The 23005-nt window shown below is 33.3% G+C and overlaps 1 protein-coding gene across 11 annotated transcripts in view; it reads left to right on the top strand.

Moving 5' to 3' along the window:
* Positions 1–23005, top strand: part of LOC118192223 (multiple PDZ domain protein-like) — a 1451385-nt gene that overhangs the window by 497359 nt on the left and 931021 nt on the right. For all 11 annotated transcript variants that reach the window (XM_085818535.1, XM_085818539.1, XM_085818542.1 and 8 more), the window contains one exon: positions 5821–6162. In XM_085818535.1, coding sequence (XP_085674661.1) covers positions 5821–6162 — 342 coding nt within the window. The remainder of the gene's footprint in view (positions 1–5820; positions 6163–23005) is intronic.

Genomic DNA, 23005 nt, shown 5'->3' with positions numbered 1-23005 from the left:
ATAATTTCCAGAAATCCCCTAGCAACGCGTCTGCAGTTTAAAAGTTATTCTCACCCTTCTCACTTGCAGTTAATTAATTTTCGCTTAAGAAGCTGCGGCTTTGGTTTCACAGGCTGAGTTTTCAGTTTAGATCAATAATTCAAATTTCGTGAGTGCGCTTAAACGAGTTTTCCGTATCCTGGAAACATTGTTAGTCCGGAAATTGGCTACCACGACTCATATCTTTGTATTTTATCACTTTTGGTAGTCAGATTATCAGAACTTTACTAATTTATCCTACATAGACAGCTGACGGCTTGTTATATATATCTTCACTTTTGAAGATGTTAGGAGATGTATCTTCTCCTCTATCGTATAGCTATGATTAACGACTTTGAGAATTTCTTAATACACACAATTTCCTGGGGTAAATCGACTTTTTAGGTATTGGATTTACTTGCCGACATAAATTAATGTAGAATGAGTTTAAACTGCAGAAAAACGCCTTTGCCATCCGTGTTAAGGATCCAGCTGTTTATGAAAATTTTATTAGTTATTATAAGTTTTGATGCAAAGTAAATTTGTTTAGCTTATTAAATGGAAACTTCGATAAAATTATAAAAGTTTTTACAGTATGTGAGATTCTCACTAGTGTATTTCTCAGTTACTGTAGAAAGTGACGAACCATAAGAACTAGTTAGCGAATAATCGCTTAAGTTCGTGTAACAAGAAACAACAAGATGGAAGGGTAACTAACCCTTTATTATTCCAATAAGATTTAACAAAACTCTGTCTTGGAGTGTACAATAAAAGCCGACACTTGGGCTTGAATTTAAGAGACTAAGAAATAAACTAAACCTAAGATTAACAAAAGAGATATATCCGAAGCTATCAAGATTCTAATCGAGATGCCCCCCCTTAACTCTATTTGACTACGAAGCTTGTCGAGGGCCTGAGTACGGCCGAGCGTAATAACAGCTTTGAGAGAGAGTAGCCAAAAGGCAGACGCGCGCAAATCAGAAACTGATTCTGTATAACTCAGCAAGTAGACTTCGCGGTTTAAATACCGCTCCTCCTCATTAAGTATTTAGAGTGATTCCAAAACTACGTTCTGGCCAGAAGTAGTAAATTGAAGTTAAGAATTTGACAGGAAAGGAACTTAAAATTTAACTATTAATAAAACTAACATAATTCTTACAATGTCACAAATAAATTTCCAGCTTCAGTGAAAACAAACTTGCCATTGGACAGCTGCTCGTGGTGAGAGTATTTCAGACGATGGTTTCTGAAAGTTCATACTAAAACGAATCGTGGTGGGTTTTTTTTTTAATTCGAATGTTTTTAAAAAAAATATTTTGGGTGAATGCTTGCTTTTGCGTGAATTTAAGCTACTTAAAAACTATTAATTTTTATCATGCTTTTTTTCATCCATGGCATATTATTCCGTTCATGATTTAAATGAAAATAAAAAAGCTCAAAATGAGAATTTTAACGTTTATTTTATAGAAAATGTATTCAAAAATAACACCAACATCAAAAATCTTATGGGAAAAAAAGTCATTTTCGTTTTTCTGTGAAAAGAGACTGACCTCATGTTACCGAAATAGCTACGCCCCAATTAGTTCAGATAAACTGAGTTCTACTGGAAGTTGTAAATGGTAATTGAAATCGAAGTAAATTAAGATGTTCTGTGGATGAACTAAAATAGCGCGTCTCATTATCTGTGTCCGTAATGAGAAGAGGATGCTCTCTAACTTATTAAATCCTTCTTCAGCCGGCATCATTCAGCTGTTCATTTTGCGAAATGAATGTCATTTTAATCGTAGCGACTTTCTCCTCGTTATTGTGTGAAACGAGCATTCTACTTAGGTTTCGCTCCTCGGTTTCTCATCCTAATGAAAATTTTACTTTATTTCTATATATGGATGCTATCTTACTGAATATATTTAGTATTCTATTAGTCTGTGCAGATTATATTGCTTCAGATATTGTTTTCTGGAGCTTCCTCCATCTTGTTCGCCTTTTTAAATTGCTATGACTACATTAAATGTTTTCAAATGTAATGTACTGAAGACCGATATTAAAATTATTTGATATAATTGTAATTAACTCTCCCCCTCCCCACACCTTTTCGAAGTAGTTTCGAAAAGGTATTATTTATTATATTAATATTCGAATTAGCTTTTTGTCAATATTCGAATATAGTTTTTTGTCAAATGTATAGCTCACCATTACCAATGACTTAAGTTTATATTTGTCAAAGCATCGTCAAAAATAAAAAATAAAATTTTGCCCATTTAACTTCAAGAGCATGGTTCTCTTCCTGTATATGTACACTAGATTTCCAGTTATCCGGAATTAGTGCGAACTAGCCTACCCAGTTATTTCGAATATCCGGTTAATTAGGCTATCTCTTGTCTCTTTCTCTCACATCCCTCCCGTAAGCCAAATTCATTTTACTGTAATGCAAATGAGAACGCTTTCCTTTTTTATCTGTTTTGTTTTCATTTAATAAAAATTATACGGTTAAAAATAATATTTTTATTTCTGTTAAACAAATTAGAAATTATATTTTTTGACAATAACCCCACCAGTGGCCGAGTTGTTAAAACCGCTGAATGCTGGAATTCCGGTCTGGGTTCGATTGCAGGCGAACGGGCTGGCTGCATTGTGTGTTTTCATTGTTTTCCCCATGTGTAATTTGAATACGGATCAGCTTCCTTTAGAAAGTCTTCCATGAACGCATGTCGCTGTAGGCAGATACCCCTTGTGTACTTTGAAGTATTCAACTAACTGTAACTGATTACGACTTTATTAAACTATGAATATGTTCCTAAGTTGCTTAGACAAGGAACCCATTTCTGTGTCAAGTACCTTAAAACAATAAAATTTCATTTGTTCATGCTGTAAAATTATATACTTAATCATTTTCTATTACTTCAATTATACTCTTTTGCAAAAAATCGAAGCACCATGAAGGAAATGTTTGTTTTAATGAAATTGAATATGTGTATAGCTCATACACAGATAATAAAATGATTAAAACATCAAAGTCATAGTACCTTGTTCACGGCGCACAATCACCCAGAGTGTTCAAATTAGTAGTTGGTCGAACCGCTCCTGGCGACAATGCATGCTTGAATTCGTCGAAGCAAGGAGTGGTAGAGGTTCCTAATGTCAACCTGCTACACATTCTGCCAGGCATTCATCAGTTGTCGCTCTAGATCTGCGATATTTTGTGGTCCCCGAATCTGGCGGCCTACCATGCATAACCATGACCTGTTAGCTGAAAATAAGTACAGTTCACAACCCTGCATTCGAGAAACAAGGATTAGATTATTCTGGATTAGAAGACCACATTTAGCGCTTATAGTTTGGACGTGCATGTATCATATGCATAGCTACCATTTTTGGTTTTACATCTTCTGGTCTCGTGGTCGATAACAGAATTTTCTGGTTTTTATAAATTTCAGCCTTTATTTGAAAAACGTTTTCTAACAAAAAATTTAATTTGTTTAATTAGTTAAAAGTAAATTGTTCAAATTCCATTTATCACATCCAGAAAAATTTTTCGTATTAAATTTTATTTGATCTGAATTGTCGTAATTTACTTGCAGACATTTGTATCACTTTTTAGAAAGATTCAATCATTGCTTAATTAATTAATGTTTATATTTTAGTTTTACATCAGTATATGGTGCATTACTAAGTTTATCCACACAACTCAATGTGCATTATTAATTTTATTTTCATCATATTTAAAAGCACCTTTATAAATTAAAGCTTTCATTGCCTACTTATGGTTTTCTTGGCATAAAGGTGTAAGAAAATAATAAAATGAAATTAGTCAAAGAATATAAAATTTAGATTACCTAAATAAATGTTAATATCTTTTAGATCAGAAAGAATATTTTAATAACTGTTATTCATGCCATTATGAAATAAATTTGGGGCTCCATTGAAATGTCGTCGAATCTTCTGGAAACTTCCTGTTTTTCGCGAAAGAATCTCACATATTTCAACTTGCATTTTTGTTTGATATTTCCGGATTGGCAGCTTTGATATGGCGTTGTAGCAGCAGTATGGCAAATTTTGCTTCAATTGTGAATAATCTAACCATTGTCAAGCAATCACACCGGCAGATAATACACGATGAAGACATTATACTTATACAAGCACTAATAGATATGAATTAAATAATTATTATATGATAAATACTAAAGCGTCTAAGCTGTATTATATGATAAATGCTAAAGCGGACCTTAAAGAAAAGAACTGAGAATTCTGCTAATTTTGAAGTAAAAGTCTCTTTTGCTGAGCAGTACTGTGGGCGGAAGTGAAGGGGATATTATATATGAGGCGGATAACAGCTAAATTAATGTTGAAATGCAGGACAATGAGATTCAACCGAACTTGCTTCAGTTCGAAGACTTCGGAAAACTGCTGCAAATTTCAGAGTGGATACCGATGTTAAGAAATTTGGTTAATTTGTATTAAGTTTAAATAAAATTTTATTTCGTTTATTTCATGTGTAATATCTCTTTGAAGACAATTATTTGTAAATCATTTTGAACTCTCAAATATACCAGCCGTCTCCTAGATTGCAGTAGTAAAAAATTTGATGAGAAAAAACACCACATGATTTCGTTGTACGGCATATTAAATTAAAAAATTCGTTTTGAATTAATTTCACAACCCGTTAGAGCTCCTTTATTCTGTCTATGTGTATAAATGTCAAGTTAGTCAAAATGGATATTTCCGTTAAAATATGATACCCGAAATTTTTCGCGATTGCAGTACTTCCTTTACTTCGTACAAAAAAAAAAAAAAAATAAAATAAAATAAAATAAATAAATAAATAAATAAAATAAAATAAAATAAATAAAAAGTGATAGCAATTTTCGACCTATACGCAGAAATATATGGTCATTTAAAAGATTCTTTAAAAGTGTGTGTATATATGTTTGTGTGTGTATGCAGTGTTGTTTTATTTTTCTTGTTTCTGAATTCAAGAAGAAATTTGAATTGTGTAAATAAAGTAACAGAAAACTTAAATTTACTTGGCGTTGGAAGAATAACAAGTACTCCCGACCATCGCAGTTCTCTAATCGGAATTTTATTGTGTTGTGCGAAATCTTTTTCTGTTCCCCCTCCGTCCCCACAAAAAATCATATAATAAGTGCTTTAATCAATTTATGTATCCTAAAGGGATTAAAATTCGACTGACCTTTTTTTTCCCCCAGCGTCTGTTATTAGATTAATATGTAGCCGCTAAACAGTATTTGGCCAGATATTGATTCATTTTAGCAAATGGTAACAGCTTCGGCAGTTTGAATGTCACATAGGCTACACCTTTAAGAGCGATGCAATTATATAAATGAAGTATAATTGCATTTTTAAGAGAAGGATGGAACTAATGTCATATTGTCTACGCGATATATAAACGTGTACAATTTGATGTGGCTTTTGTTTTTTGTTTAAAGCCCAGAAGCTTTTTGCTGCTATTAACTTACGCTGTGACAAAAAATTACCCCCTCTCTCTCTCTCTCTCTCTCTTTTTTTTTTTTTTTTTTTAAATGAAAAGCGAAATTTCGGTGAATATTCGTAATTGATTAAAATTCTTAGGTCTTTTGTAATCCAGTTTAGAATTTCCATAATGTCTGATTAGATAATTTTGACCAAACCAAAGATCGATAAATAATAGTTTAGAAATTGTTTCTATGTAATATATAAAAATATCATTTCTAAATATTCATTGTTGTTTAGTAACAACTGCATCTGACTGACTACTTCGCATGGATTACAGTTTTTAATTTTTTTGTCTTTCCTCCTTGCTTACAGGACGGGAGACTGCAGAGCGGGGACCACATCCTGCAGATCGGGGAAGTGAACCTGCGCGGCATGGGCTCCGAGCAGGTCGCCATGGTCCTCCGGCAATCCGGCTCTCACGTCCGGCTGATCGTGGCCCGCCCTGTCGATCCGGCATCTTGCGCCTCGCTGCGTAGCCACGCTCCTTTGGTGCCCACTCGTATCCTGGCCGATCCGGAAGAAGTTGAGAAGCATCTGGCCATGTTCTCGCAGAATGGATTCTCTGAACCCAGTCCTTACAAGGGCCCAGCCACCGTCGATGCAGCTTTCGCATACCAGAGGGAGCTGGGAGCTCCTGAATACGCACCGCCAGAAGTGAGTGTGCTTCTTTTTTCCTTGTCTTTAGCGGACCGGTCGATATTTTGTGTGGTGCCAAGCGTGTACATGTATCAGGGAATGTGTTTGGGGGGGGGAAGTGCGAGGAAGTTCGGCCCGCGCCACGCCGTCTGTTAACGAACGATGTTTGCGACATCGTTCGTTAACAGACGGCCTAGATGGATTCTGTAAATTCGATGAGTTTAAGAAATGCGTGTAAAACAGTTTTTCCTCAGGCATCGTTGTTAATAACTACTTATTCAATATATGTATAAGTAGTGTTGCCTTTGAAAAAAACATAGTCATTTTAAAGAATCATACACCTGATCGGAAATAAAAATTTACATGAAAGCTAATTTTATTCAGTAATTAAAACACTGTTTTGTATATCTCGAGATACTAGTTATAGATTGAGATTTAAACTAACGCTGAAATATTCGTAAGACTTCTGTAAATATCTGTAATAGAATTTCATCATTACAATGAAGAAACCAAGAGATGAAAAATTTCCTATATTCTTCTAGGAAGAATTTATAAAGTAGGATTTTCTATAGTAGTATAGTAATTACAAGTACGTAAATGAGGCTAATAAATGTTATTTTGAAGCGCAAAGTTGGGTTAAAAATTTTTGAAAGTAATTTTAATGTTTAATCTTAATTTTAAAGTTTGGATTATGTTTATTTCAATTTCCTTGAGTTAGTAATTTCTCTCCTTATCTGTGAGTAATTAAATCCTAATGAATTACTAAATTTGAGAGGGAACGTTATGTAAGATAAACCGATCAAACCGAAAAATCCTCTGAAGTATCTATGTTCTCAAGCTATAAACCCTTTTCAATAAGTTGGAAGTTTACAAAATATGTAGATAAATAAAGGAATAAATTTGCAGGAGGAAAAAAACGGAAGGTTCCCCCCCCCCTTGAATTTCAGTATAATAAGATGATAAAAGCAGCAATATTATTCTAGCAGTCGATTTTTACCAGCATGTTTTCTATTAAAGAAAAATAGAACAATACTTTGAAATCAGAAGGTTTTCTTAAAAGGTCACGTAAATTATGAATTGAACACCAACTGATTCAGGTGAACTTTGAAAGTTTCAGAAGAGCCAGAAAAAGGAAACATATTTATTTCTTACCATGATCTAATTATTTCCTGATGCTCGTTAGAAATTCGAAATTGAGAAGTGGATTACATGTGATGCATGCAACATAGAACTCCGTACCAGTTGAGTTTGTCGATCTCACTGACGACGGAATGATGTTGCCATTGAAAAAAATATCGTCAAAATCAAAACTTGTTATTTGTCATGCAGTACAATTTTTTACAGTTTATTCCGAATCACTAAATTAATATAATTTCTAAGAAGGGGTGCATGATTTACATGTTTATGTGATATATACGAATAAAATTTGTTGTAATATATATTATAGGTATATTCATGTATAAGAGTTAACGTCGTAATGCCTTAAGCTAGCAATTATCATATGCTTAATGAGTTACTAGTGTTTCTTAATTTTATTCTTAAGCGTCAACATCAGTGACCGAGTGGATAATACTGCTGAGTACTGGTAGTTCTACTTTCTAATCCTTTTGAATGGGATATTTACAGTTTTCCCTTTCAGTTGAATGAAGTTTTCCTGATCTTGCGATTGGTATTTGTTGCGGGTTCTAATCTCCACGAATTGGCCTTCGTGGTATCCTTCTGAAATAGGAATAAGAGCTAATTTTCTGTAAAATGCCCTCAACTTCTTTATGTATTAGAAACGGACTACCGTAACATTCTCTGAAATAATTAATCAGTCAACCAGTTTCTCATTGCTAAGTTTCCTCGCAGTTTGAAAGCTAAACGTTTCTTTGAAACACTGAATAAGCCACAATGGCATAAAGCGAAGAAGCAAGTTTCATTGATTTAATTGAATAATTTCTGAGGGTATTCAGACGCAGAAAATAACGTGTGAAATTATTTCAAATAACGCTTTAATCTTAAAAATTAACACTTAACGAAAACAAGCATGCCATGTTAAATATATTGCTTATACAGGGTGATTCGCTACCAGACCGACAAACTTACAGGTTGTATAGGGGTAGAGAGACGACTCGGAATTGCATATGAATGCAGTGTCGCAAATGCCGTAGCAGCGAGCTATGGTGCAAAGAAACAGAGAATAAAAATAGAAACACCAACACATTAATGGGACATAAGGCATTTTATTGCAAGTTTGTTGGTCTGGTAGCGAATCACCCTGTGTATAAAAGTAGAGATAATATATGTGCTATGTAGTTCGTTTAATCACGATTAGGAAAAGAGCTAACTGATTGTGTGGTTGAAAGGTGATAGGATAGTTGACTGTTTCTTATACCTGAGTTAGTGAAGCTGATATATTTCCTGGTATAGAAAATTTATATCGGAAGAGAGAGATTAATAGAATCATTTATTTAAAGTTAAGTGCCGTATGAATACCAGTTACATGTACTAGTAACTAACATCTGTGCCTTCGGTATTGGTTGACCTTGACATCGAAAGTCTCTTGTTGTGGCTTAAATGATAGTATGCGTGTTTACGTAATTTTATGCATTTTTTTCTGTTCAAAATTCAATTCTGGATGCAGTATTCGTATAGATTGTTGGTTTCTGGTAAATTGAACAGTTATTGTTGAATTTCTTTTCGTTTGGGAAAATAGGGGGTAAAATTACCGATTTTTGTAAAATGAAATACTGTTAAAGTAACTTTTGTAAAGGTAACTTTTGAAGCAACCGGATTTTCAGTTCACCCTGTACAATCTTCGTACTCCTTCTTTCTGAAGCTTCAATTTGATAACTTCTGCTGGAATTGATGTAGTTGTCGAACCACCATTGCCAGTATTCAGCGAATCAAATTTTAATACGTAGCGTATGCAACCCTCGTGAAAGATTCATTCATTGTGTGGGCAGAAATCTTGAATAGCCATTTCACTCGCATAGATAGTTAATAATACCTATGCCAATATTATGATTAAAAGGTTGGAAACATCACTACTCCATTAGTTTCTTTCACTTCAGGTGAAGCTTCTGCAAATTAACCAAAGAGCGATTTAAAGTGTTATTTCAACTCTTACCTTGGGTACTTATTTTACACCAAGGGATAAAACTAATGAAAGAGGTGTTTTGTGGGTGTTATATCATGCGTTTGTCACTTTGCAGGCGCATTGAGGCGCGGCAGGAAGGCGAAAATGTGCCTTGTGGATACACGAAAGGGGATGTCTCTCATTTATCCTCCGGGATAGCGTGTGGCTTCAGTGGGTGTTGCTGAACTCTTTGATATATGGGAGGACAGGGTTAATTTTGGGCGAACATGGCGCAACTTTTATTTATCTCTCTTTCTCTGCTTTTTAGCCTTTTTCTTTATTTCTTGACATTTCCGCCTTCACTTGTGATAAATTAATACTTAACCAATAACAGCGGCGTATATTATTTCGGTATCCCTGGCGCAAGCATGCATTACACAAAGTCGCTCTTTTTTACCTCATTGAAGTGCCTGTGTAAGATCGGTTATTGTTCAAGCACTGTTTTTAAGTCTTGATTTGAAAATTCTGGTCGAATCAACATAGCTACTATTCTTTCATATCTTTATAATCTCTCTACCGCTTTTTGGTTTGCATGCGAAGTAGGATAATAGGAAGAATATTTTCTTGTGAATGTTTTTTTTTTTTTTTTTTTTTCCAGAATTCTAATAGCTAGTATGCTTTGTCTCGGATAAGGCATGGGCGTTCATGAATGTAATGGCTTTTCGCCATGAGAATCCAAGCTGAGAGTTGTGGAAACTGTTTAGAGATTCCCTAACTTAGTGAGAAATATATTTAGCAACATGTATATTCATAAGTAAGTAGAAAAGTTATTTAGCGTCTAAATCTGTTTGAAATCTTTTGGAATCGAGATGTTTAAGTTCTGAACGTTAACAATATTTATTATACCATTCTTCTCTCTGGATCTCGCTGTATTTTCCAGCACAAACCACACTATCTGGTGATTCTACAGGCGAAGGAAGATACGTAACTTCATTTTCATGTTCTTCAGACTGTAATTAAACGGTTTGGCGAACGGGTGTATCATCATCTTTGAAAGATGCATTTACTCGCACCATTAGATCTGAGCCATTGGCTGGATATGATTATTTAAAATGCTTATGTGGTTAATTATATTTATTCTTTGTTATAACGGGATAACGGAGCTTGCGAAAAACCATGATATAATTGGCCAAAGCATAATTAAACAGTCAGATTTTATCGTAAACTCCTACTGTTTACGATTAATGAGCATTACGTGTTTTACGTTCCTGACACCACTGTAGTCTCCATTTTGTATTTACTTCTGCAACAAGAAGCTTAGAGATAATATTCTGCTTATCTACTATATGTGTCGAAATTGGCTCCTGCAGACTCGTATTAATTTCAGTATCGTTTAGATTTTCTATTTCATCTAATAATCTTGTTTAATGTGCTTCTAACTTAAGTTTTGTTTTCTTCCCACATTTGTGTCTCGCAGACGATGTTTTACGAAGCATAATGCATGCTGTCATGATTTTAAACACAGTACCTTTCAATATTCCCAATAATTTTAAGACTGAAGTTACAGATAACCAACAGTCTGACCTCTTTGAAAGTTGGGTAAGTCGCTTATTTTCCCGCAATACGATCAAAATTTTACAATCCATATTGGAAATCTGCCTGCCGTTTTACACAGTCCTAAGAATATATGAAAAAGTATCATGCGAAAAAAGTGATGGCTGCTCTATTAGGCTGCTGTGTAATCAATCGAAAAAAGAAAAATATTAACTTTTTTTAGCAAATTGTTTCCATTATCTTGGACAGTCCCTACTGCGCCATTGGATGGATATGGTACTAATGTTTTTGGTGTATTAATTAAAATGTTTATGTAGTGATATTTATTTTATATTATTAAGTGATAACTAGCAGACCGCCATTTTACTGCCCAAAACATAAATAGTCCGACTTCTGCTATTGTTCTCCATACGTAAATACGTTTTGAGATGGAGAATAATCTGAAGGTTCATTAATCAGAACACAGTATTCTTTAACATTGATCCCCATGCCTCGTTTTATTATCCTAGCACTATTGTAAACTCCCCCCCCCATTTGCTGTCTAGTTTCACGATGAAATTTAGAAACCTAATGCTTTCCTTTTCGTTGTATTTTCATACTGTAGAGATATTAGGTTAATTGGAAGCAGGAAAGATAAAAAAATGAGCAACGCTTTTGCCGGAATTCGAACCACGGACCTCTGGAATACGCGTCCAGCGTGCAGACGACCGCACCAAGAAGGCACGCTAAGAAGGTGGCGGGAGAAATACCTTATAATACATATGAAAACATGAAAGGGGCAGTGACTTACTAAATTAGAGTTTCTTCACATGAGTGGAATATTATTGATTTTTATTTAACGCGTTGGTAGTATAAATCTACTTGTTTATTTCTAGGCATCCATTTTAATATTATTTTCTTGATTTGATTCCATTCTTATCTTTAAAAAAGATTAATTTTAAATCAAGTTCCTTTTTTTCAGATAATGAACGTTCTTGAGCTTATTTCAAAAACAGAATCGACTAGTCTTTGAGGGACTAAATCCATGAAACCCTCGATACGATAGTATTCTGGATGGTTGAAAGAGCTGTGGGCTGCATGATCTTTGGATATTTCCGATCATGTACAACATAAATGTGAGCTAGTTTCCCGCAGAAATGCTCCATAATGACATCTCCAACCATAAGCAAAATAGTCATAATATGTTTTGCCATAATCAAATTATTTTATTAAATATCAGAAAAATGAAACTACGAGTTTATATTAAAATTTGCGCAGATTTAATCAGCAAATGTGTTTCATACTTTTTTTAATCTTTACAAGATTTTTGCTAAAGTAGGTAGCATGGTAGGTATTCAATCTTTACTCTTCATGAAATATTTTAATTTAATGAGTTTATATTTAACTTTTTTGGGGTAGCGTTTATTTAGTGTTTTGGAGGAAATGTTTGGAAAGAATCGTTCTATCCCTTGCCGAAAGTAATCTGGAAATAAATCTTACTGTAATCTTTATAAAGTATTAAATGTTTTATATTTCTTTAGAGCAGGAGCAGTTTTCTGATTTCTTACCGTATGAGTGCCTTTTCTTGCTTTTCAAAACCTTCCGATTCTAGAAATGGAGTTCGTTTTCAGTTTGTGTATTTTTAATTCGTTTATGGCATAAAAAAGTAATATATGGAAGTTTTTTACGTCAGAAAGAACGTTTTTAAGGATCGATTTTCGTCTTTTTTCATGTTTATTTCAAAATTTCTCTAAATTTTAGATATTGGTAGCATTCCATTTGCAGCTGCATGAAGACACAATAAATACACTAGACGTTCTCAAATTAAGAGCCATATAATGATTTTGTTTATTCTCTTTGTGCTTAGTGTATTTAATTTACACATAAACAAAAAATTATACCTTTTATTTATTATTAAATGCAGCATGAAAGTGAAAACTAAAACTCATAGGGTAACTGCTTTTTGAAAAGTGTAAGCCTGATTGATGGCTATGATAATTTTCATCGCTCCATCAGTTCTACCAGATGGTTTTTTTTTTTTTTTTTTTTTTTTTTGTTTGTTTGTTTGTTTGTTGTTTGTGGGGGGTGAGCATGAAATAATAATGATAATAATAATAATAAAAGGTGCGGTAAAATAAGTAGTGAATTATTATATAAAACATGTTTTAATGTATCTAACTTTGTGTTACTCTGTTAAAAGCAAGGATTAAAGAATTAAAAAGTTCATTTGGGATACTGTAAGTTCAAATGTGGACCAGGTATCCTTAATCTTTCAGTCAGTTTTAGGAAATTAGAAGAGAAAGAACGTAATTTGTGTTCGTTACTTTTTTCAGAACAGGAACTTTTTCCTACAAAAGAAATATTTATTGTTATTAAGTTTTAGTTGTAGCAATGTTTAAACGAATTCTTGTTTTTCATTGATAAAATTAAATAAATAAATAAATGCTTGTAATAAATGAGATTCTTTTTGTAGTGTACAAGTTCGTTTATATTGTATTTTAAAATTTTCTAATTAAAATTACTTTAATCTGAGAAGGGTGAAAATATTATTATTAGATATCATATTCGTATAATTGTAATTAAGTATACAGTATTTCTCAAATTCTAAAATTGCATTTAAAGCAGCTAAGTGTATGTCATGATACAAACCTCTATAAACAGATAGCGTACTTTTTAAAAAATTGTAAACTTTAAAAAGTAACCCTAAAAATTAGAAAATTAATTTCCTAATGGATCTGAATTTCGAAACTGATCTTTCGATTATGATTTTTTGAAAATTCTTGAATCTTCGAAGCATGGTTATTTCTCTCTTTATGTAAGACGAAAAAAAAAAAAAACAACCATATATTTTCAGCCTATGTTTTATTTGTATTTCAAACATGTTATAAAAAAGAAAAACGAAAATGAAATTAAGGCATAATAGATAACTAGAATATAAAAGTTAAGATTTTACATATATGAAATGTACAAGATTAGTTACCGTGGGGGGGGGGTGCAAAATGGTGTGCCGCTAAGTTTCCCACATTAGTCACATCTGTGTTTTAAAGACATAATATTTGAAATGATGAATTCAATAAAGCATTTTTTTAAGGTGAAGTGCTTACAGGTTTATATTCGGAAATAAATCTTTTACCTGAAAGAGGAAAGAAACTTTTATTGATGTGTTTTGTCTAATAATAATGTTTAAAATCATTTCCAAGATTCAAGTCTTCTGTGTTTTTTAAGAATTCTCATTGTGCCTAGTTTTCCTTTTGATAAAATTTAAATGCTTTCGTAATAAATTTTAAACATTGATACAGCATGATTTTTGTATAACTCGGGAAAATCTTCAGCAATGTTGTACATATACATTGCTGAATATATCAACAGCAATGTTGTATATATTCAGCAATGTATGTCTAACTTCAAATTCGAGAGAGTGAATTTATCATATTGAAGACAGCTGGTAGGTTTCATCGGAATCAAAAGACCGATGTCATCGTAGCTGAATAAAAGTATAATCGTGTACATTATTTTATTTAACAAAACTGAACGTGGTCTGACAGTTTTTTTTTTTCCCGGTATTCATTTTTTAAATGTAGGCAAGTTAAAAAATAATCAAATGTGATTTCAAAGGTACACGCGGTGTGCTGAAAGTAAACATTTTTCAGAAAGGAACTCTCATGTGAATAAAATTTTGGAAAAATTGTATGAAAGCTTTTCCGTGATTTGTTTCAGAACTGAACAGATCCGTTAAGATTTGCAGACGAGTTTTTTAAATGATAATCACTATAGAGAATCATGGATGAGCGATACTTGATGCCATTTCAGCTCGTTGGTATGAGAAAGGTCGGAAAGTCTAAGTGAAGTATATTAACTTAGTAAGTTATTATTTCAAATATTTATCCAAAGATGGAAGCTGCTGATTAAAGCTAACGTATTAATACTGAATTGTATAGCAAATTATGGTATACGTAACAGGTGGGGAATGTGCGTCTTTGGGTTCGCATACGGTCTTTGTGAGCTTCTTGTGCGGGTTCTAGCTCTTTTATTAATTAATATTTAATTATGTAGATTACGACAAATTCAAAATTAATAGAATTAATTAACAAGCTGCTATCTACTGAGCAAACATGCATTAGAATGCTGCACTACTGTAGCTCTGGCTGTCTTTCATAGCTTGAAGTAACTACTTCGGCCCATCTCTAACTCACACTACTCAGCATCCCTTTGTATGATGCGGAGTTGGCGATCTGTATGTAGTTATCTGTGCATGCTTTTAACAATCTGGTCTCGCATTACTACCGGCCATTATGAAAATCTAATTGCATTTTTTTTTACTTATTCTGAGGTTTTACTAGTATACGGTTTTATTGTATTTCTAGTAAGTGTACGCTTTTTTAAAAATATTATTTGATATTCGTTTTTTTTTTTTTTTTTTTTTTTTTTTTTGCCATTATGTCATATTCCAAGAGAAGAAAATTAAATGAAGAAAACAGAACGTTTAATGTAGAGTGGGAAGTTAGAATATTTCTTTACTTCTGTGAAAGATAAAATGGTGTGTTTATTGGCCAGCACACTTTAAACTATTTTGAAAAAAGCGAATGCAAATAAACACTATTCGACTCATAAGGAACATAAATATTTAATAAATAAAATTAAAGGATGAATCTCGCTATGTTGCAGTTCAAAAATTGAAAAAGGAAAAACATCATCAAGAAGCATCTTCTAATTCTTTTGTAAAAAAAGTGCAATAATGACATTCTTGTTTAATGAACACTTCTACTGAAATATCTTTCTAAAATTTTGAAATTATATACATAACAGTTTTTACGTTCGCGTAACTATAAAAGTGCGAAAATACGAGTTGTGAAATCTCGAATTTTGTAAGATTCGTAAAATTTGAATCCTCGACGAAATTTGCATCCAACATATTGGCGATATTTTTAACATTCGAATGGTAGAAATTTAGTGGTAGCGAAATGGTAGATTTTGCAAAATGCATCGAAATGATACCAATTTTTTCACGTTTTTCTCTAAAAAAAAAAAAAAAGAAAGAAAAGAAATGAACCCTTCTTCTCATGGAAGACGCGCCATCAGTGCAGACACTGACTAAATTACTAACATTTAATTGTAATCAATGACATACTTCTTTGAAGTTTTCGAAAATATCAACTCCACGAGTTATTCCAGTTAATGTACACAGCGCAAGAAGTTCTTCGTAACACCAGAAAATCTTATAAAACGAATTAAATATAAAACTTGTACCGAGTGAGTTTTATCAGAGCTTTCATTTAAATCGAGTGAAAAATAAACATCTTCATTTTATATAGTTGTTCGAAATTGCTCTGTTACATTTTGAGTTAATCTTGTGCTGTCAATTTGTTATAGTCAGTGCTGGCACTACAGCAGGTCAAACCGGTGCGGCTGCATCGCACGGCAGAATTTAGGAACAACAAAAGTATTAGAATTTAAAAAAGAACCGAGCAGCTAAATTCAGATACGGCAAAATTTTTAGAATTTAGGAGAAGCATTGGGAAGCAGAAGTTAGGGGCGGCAAAATGTTTAGAATTTTAGGAGCCACAGGGCGGCAGAAATCAGTACCCGAAGCGATAGCACCGGGGGCAAAATACCAACTTTGGCTCTAGTTCTTCTTGCAAGAGGCAATTGTTTGTATTTATGAACTACTTCTGGATTTAACATATTCACTGCTTCAACGATACATTTTTTAAATTATTTCTACGACACAAATCCCCAAGTATATGTGCTATTTTGTAAGTAAGTATTTCTTCAGTCGTCCTTTATGATCAGTATCTGGATCAACCGTGTAGTAGTTATAGCCACCGTATGGACTACGTTGTTGAGGGAAGAAACTTCTCGTTAAAAGGGGGAATTAGCAGGCATTAAGAAATACATTTATAAACTTTATTTTATATTCGCGCGATAAAATGTTCATCTGCATCGTAATTTCTCAATATGGATTTAGAGCAGATCTGAGAGGTTGTGTGATTAAGGCAAGGCCTCGACAGCTATCTGCTGTCTGCATAAAAGGAGCGATGCATTCAGAAGGTCCTTCTAAGGAAAATTGCCTCGTATACACGTTACTCGTGGGGTAAACCACATAAACGTTTATGCAGCCAGCCCGTTCGCGGGGTTCGAACCTCGGACCGAACTACCAGTGTTCAGCGACTTTATCGCTCGGCCGCTGGTGGGCCCTTGTACAATATGTCATACCGTATTTACTCAACTATTTCCCCCTTTTTTTTTTAAATAATTTTTTTCATACGAAAATCGAGGAGAGAAAATTATGTGAATAGCGACTTTACCGCTCGGCCGCGATCTGAGAGGCAAGAGCGTTACTTGTCCGAATGACTATAAAGGGGCACTAAGAAAAAACTATGTAGTAAGAATACGCTTTTATAATTTGTCTGTTTAACTATATTTTAAAACGAATATGTTTTGAGAAATGGTTAATGTTTAGTAGTATTTATTTGTGTATTATGTGAGGAGTTTTAGTGAATAATTTGGTGCAATGCAAGTAAGTTAAATGCCTGCAATGTTTATTCGTTTTCAGATAGTGTTTATTGGTTGTATTCAAAAACATTTAATAGATCAGTTTTTCTAGATAAAGCGCGCTCAGCTAAATAAGCTTCGAAAAGTAGGCAGTATGTCAAAAAAAAAAAAAAAAAAAAAGGCTTGAGAGATTGTAGTCTGTTTGTTAATTGCATGAATCCATTTAAATCTTGCAGACTTTTTTCTTTAGATCGTTTCAAGGTTTTTTGCTCTCCGTACAAAATTTTCTGTTAAAGCCAACTTAATTCGGTTAATTCTTACTATCACGGAAAGTTTCCTTTCCTCATTAAAGAAAGATTGCTTTTCCATTCTTCACGCTTGCTTCTAAATTCTAAAGGAAATCGCTTCCGATATCGTGTACTTTCAAAACGTGTTCGGTACTAACTCAATATAATGTTGCTTTCATTATCTTTTCTGTTTCTACCTGCTGAGAGATGACGTGACTGTGTTGTTAGCGTGAAAAGCTGTGCTATGTTTTCCACTATGTTCCAGAGATTTCGTGACAGAGCGTATACCTGTTTTCAATATGTATGCCGAATATGATAGAATATGGGTTTGACTCACGAGCTCGTAGCATTCGATTACTGAATGCAGTTACTACTAAACGAAGTTTATTTAAATTTATGTTTGGTATTATCCTGCTACTAAATTCAAAGAGAACAAATGACATTGTTTGATAACTTTCGTGACTCCGGTTTTGAAATTTGCCGGTGTCTAAAATGTTTTTCACGAAACAAAAATAATTCATCTCTCACTCTGAGTAAATAATATCTTCTGTTATGTAAGACAAGATGTTAAAGTAAAACGAGTATATTAGTACTTTTTGTAATACAGAGCATTTTTCTAATAATTAGAATGCGGAGTGTTGCATAAATGTTTAAAACAGCTGTGTAGTGGACTAGAAGAGAAACACGCTAATGTGACAATCAAAATCGTAAAAACAACCTTGTATTTAGCGTAAGTATATTGAAACACTCAATTGATTTCGAGGGCGGCTAAAGGTCCCTCCTCATGAGGAGAAAGAAATACCTAGAAAGAAGAAAATAAAGGGACCACGTGCTTCTGAGACTCCTTCCCTTTATTTTCTTCTTTCTAGGTATTTCTCTCTTCTGATGAGGAGGGACCTTTAGTTGCCCTCGAAATCGATTGAGTGTTTCAATATACTTACGCTAAATACAAGGTTGTTTTTACGATTTTGATTAGCTGTGTAGTAGTCTGTAGAGAAAGCTTTAAACTGCTAGTTGAATAGTTTAGAGCCCTAAAAAGTTGGAAAGGTGTGCTTTTATTAGTAGCTTTTGAACGTTTAAAGCTGCCCATGAGTAACATACATGATGGCAATTTAGTACCGGCTAATCCAAAAATAAGAGAAAAAATAAAAATTGAGTAATTTGAAAATTATAGGTGCTATTTTCATAGTAATGCAGAGATAAATATGGGTTTTTATTTTTAGTAATGAAAAGTTTCATTGTGATAGTAATTATATATTTACTTGAAGTAACAGGTGTACAGAGGTCGGCTGACATACTGAAGGAAGTAATCACCATCATAATGAGAGGAATTACCGCTGAATCCTGTTCGATGCTGTGTAGTATGTCGTTACCACTTGTAACAGTCATTCTGATGAATAATTGTTACACTGAACATTTGTAATCCCAGTTGTGTTGCGAATTTTGCTGCGTCACTCTACGTACTTCTCACATAACTGAAGAAACATCTGTCGGTGAAAAATGTTATTGCTCTGACAACAAAATCTTTCATCATATAAATAATAATAATAATTTCATTCCTGTTTTTCTGTGCATTTCTATGAAAACCGCGTCGTTTTACTGTCTGTACTATTCGAGTTACTGAGTTTTTTTCTGTTATTTTGAATCGCGCCATCATCTTTCCAAGTTAAATATTTGATCTAGCGCTTATTGTTGTACTTACTATATCACCTGCTCCCTTTCATAAATCTGCATAATCGGAATTAACATTTTGAAGGCTTTGTATGTAGTACCAATGAAACTCGACTCGTACAAACGAAAATTTATGTTCAGGTAGAGAAAATTGTTATTTAGATCTTGAGACTCCACTAGTGGCCGAACTGCTAAATAATGGTTTCAGCGATAAAGGTTTGTTGTATATGATCATGGCAAGGTACTTGAGAGATATCTTCCTAAGGAGGAGGGATACCTTTGTGGAGGACTTTCTGAGGGAAACTAGCTCGTATACACGTTACACGAGGGGAAAACAACGAAAACACCCATTCAGCCAACCCGTTTGCCGAATCTTTACCGCTTAGCCGCTGGTGGATCTCAACGAGAAACGCACTTTCTGAGAAATTTTTTACCTTCTTTCTTAATTTTTGAGTTAATGATTTTAGGTAAAATTTAAAAGTAACGCTTAATTTGAAGAACTCTGGATGTTTGGACTTTTCTTGTCACACAGGCTATTACTTCAGAAACGGAAATTGCTGCAAGCCATTCAGGAATATTGCATTGAAAAAATTATGTATTGAATTCTCAAATCAAACCCTTGGTGTTGATAAAAGTGGTTTGTACACGAAAGGAGATAAAAGACTGATTTTATGATTTCTTTTCGTCTACAAGAAGAAAATAAAATCTTTACAACAGAGATTTCAGTTAGAAAGTATTGTTCAGAAGAAACGACAAAAAAAATGTGTATTATTCAGAAGATGAAATAATGATTACTAGAAAATATGTATTACTAAAATTTTCACTGGAGTCGAAGCATCTTTCGCTTCCTATGTTTAAGAGATTTAGTGAATTACGTAATTCATTCACATATTTAATCCTTTCTATAATTAAAGAAATATTGAATATAATAAATTCGGTGAATATTCTGACGCATTTCATTAATAATCGAAAGGACTGATCGTATGATTTTTTTGCATAGCGTGTCCGTAAAAATTATTTTGCGGTCTTTAGTTTCGTAACCGTAAGACGTGATCAAAAAACACAATCACACGACGTAATCGCAGAATCACTTACAACCACAAAAGTCTTTTAAGTAATGAAAACATTCATTCGGTTTTGACATTTTTGAATTTCTAGAATCGATTCTGTAAAAATCCCGCGGCTCCTATACTTATACTAAATATAAATTCATACGCTTTTCTCAATTTTGATCGAATTTGGCTCCTCTACGAAAGAAAATAGAATTAAATGTTTAATTTTAAAGTGTGAGAAGATCTTCAGGCATCGTACTTAAACTGAAGCGTGGAATACTGAACAAGTTAGTACTTAATTAAAAAAGAAATATTAGTTAAGGAAAAGGTTTTTGATGTTAATATTTACGAGCGCTGCTGTTGCAGATTCTCGTTAAATGTTTTGATTCATTCAAAAAAAAAAAAAAAAAAAGATTTATTCACAAAATTTTGCAGAATTTATGCGTGATATGGGCATTTGGAAGACCAAATTTGAAATTTGTTTTATTATCGATTTCAGATTTTGTAAAACTTTAACGAATTTTTGATTAACAAACTCAACGATTTAAATGCGAGCAATGGCAACACTCGTACGGGGTAATAATAATAATAAAAAAAAAATAATAAAAAAATAAACTTTTTTTATCTCCAGCGCGCGGAACTGTGTATCGGAAATTTTAAAGATATGCTCATTTAAAAATTATTTTGCGACATTGCTATTGAACTGAATTTTATGGTTTAAGTGCAAAGAACATGATATTTAATAAATAAAGTAACACACAAAACGTTAAAAAAAACGCCCCTTTGGACGTAATTTAAAATCTGAAACCTTTCAGATTTTTTTTAAAAATATTTTATTTGTGTAATTGTTAAGATTATGGTCTTTAAGCTATTAAATTCGTGTGAATGCGGTTGTTGAGTCCATATTTCATGAAAGATTGGTTGCCAGAGCCTCAAGAAGGAGATTCGGCATTTACTTCCACCCCAATTTTGAGGGAGAGCATTCTTGGGGAGAGGGTCCATTGGTCTCCAACCCCTCACCCATCCCGCAAAGACACTATACATTTACAAACACCGATGCTTTCTCTGGGATTCGAACCCAGGCCCTTCGGTACCGCAGGAGGCTTCCCTAATTACTGTACCGTCTATGCGGTTGTTGTTAATTTATCTTTTAGCATTGAAAAAACTTACCTATTACTTGTGTGATAAAAATGCTTTCGGCATACTTTAAGTAAAATAAATTAGAAGCTTAACAACGTAATACTAGTAAATCACAAATATGTATCATTGAATAACTTTAAAAAGGTAAAATTGGATTTTCCTAATTAATTTTTTAGCCGACCTCTCAAAGAAAACCCTGAAGATTGCTTTTCGGCACACAAAAGTCTTAAAAGATCTCAAACTTTAAAATTAAAAATCTCATCACTTTTCGTCGTACGGGAGTCAAGCTTCATGTACTTTATTTTTAAACTGGGTATCATATTTTACGAAATATTAAGAGGAGGATTTTTTACAAAATCTTATTTCTTAAATTTAGACATATCAGAACATGAATTGTTAAATATTACTTAAAACATTTCTCTAATTTGATGTGCATTTATATGTTCAACGGTTGCGAACGTAAAGGCCCGTAAGGTCTTTCATTACACGTGCTGTTATTTTAAATCTTTGCCTCAAATATCAAATCCAACTGCCTAGTTCTTGGTATTTCTTCTTTGTATTTAATATTACCACGGAAAACTAATGTTCGAATTTAACGATGCTAGTTTTCACAGATGCTACGCATTAATTAATAATTTTAAAAAAATTGCGGTTGCATAAAAAATTACGTGTGCCGAAGCAATTTATGCAGATGATAAGAGTTAATACCCGCAGCATGCATACCGTTATTTACCTGTAATTGTTCTGTACTCATCAATGAAACAGTAAAAGCTACTCGAAAGTAGTCAAGAAGGGGGGGAAGAAAAAAATCTCATCTTTGAAAGAAAAATGTGATATTTTTCTTTCAGAATACTAGGACAATGAAAGTAATTTTATTTCTCAAGTTTACCAGTGACTCAGAGGCTAAAATCATCGAATATTGATAAGTCGGCCTGAATTCAGTTCCCAGTGAATGACTTGCCTGCATGGTGTTTTGAATTTTTTTTTTTTTTTTTTTTTTTTTTTTTTTTTTTTTTTTATGTGTAACTTGAACGTGAGCCAGTTTTCTTCAAATAGTCCTCCACTATGGGATACGTCTGTTCTTTGCCAGATAACTCTCTCGTGTCTTCATTAAATTTACCAACTGCACTTTAGACATGCGTTCATTTCTATATGAGAATTTTAGTATAATCTCTAATTATTCATTTTTATCCTTTATCCTAATAATAGTCGCTAGTCAGAAATTCTATTCTGGTTATTTATATATATCTTTTAAATAGGCTTCACCTGACCGAATTTTCATTTGCAATGATTACAAGCAGCTCTGTAATTGAAGATTTGGGCCGCGTTTTGTTGTAATGGCTGATTACAACAACTATCTTCTTCCTGAATTATTCATGAGGTGAAAGATAATATAGCTGAGGATCTCTATCATTGAGATTAAACAGACAGAAAACGGAAGCAAAATTTGGTGCAGTAATTAAGACACGAGAGAACGTTTGCCTTCTCCCGATCCTATCTCTCTTATCTATTCAGTTAAGCGTTTGTTAATCTGGATTTAATGATCGTGATTCACAATGGAATGGAGCTTAATCTGTGCGAGTCAATCATTCAGCGTCGAAGTGACAAGAGTTTTCCGAAATATC

Source organism: Stegodyphus dumicola, chromosome 6, assembly GCF_044657685.1.
Source record: "Stegodyphus dumicola isolate Sdum_Otavi_A_Nest chromosome 6, ASM4465768v1".
Taxonomy (NCBI): Eukaryota; Metazoa; Arthropoda; class Arachnida; order Araneae; family Eresidae; genus Stegodyphus; species Stegodyphus dumicola.
The sequence above is the reverse complement of the archived record's forward strand: the minus strand, read 5'-3'. Positions and strand labels throughout refer to the sequence as shown.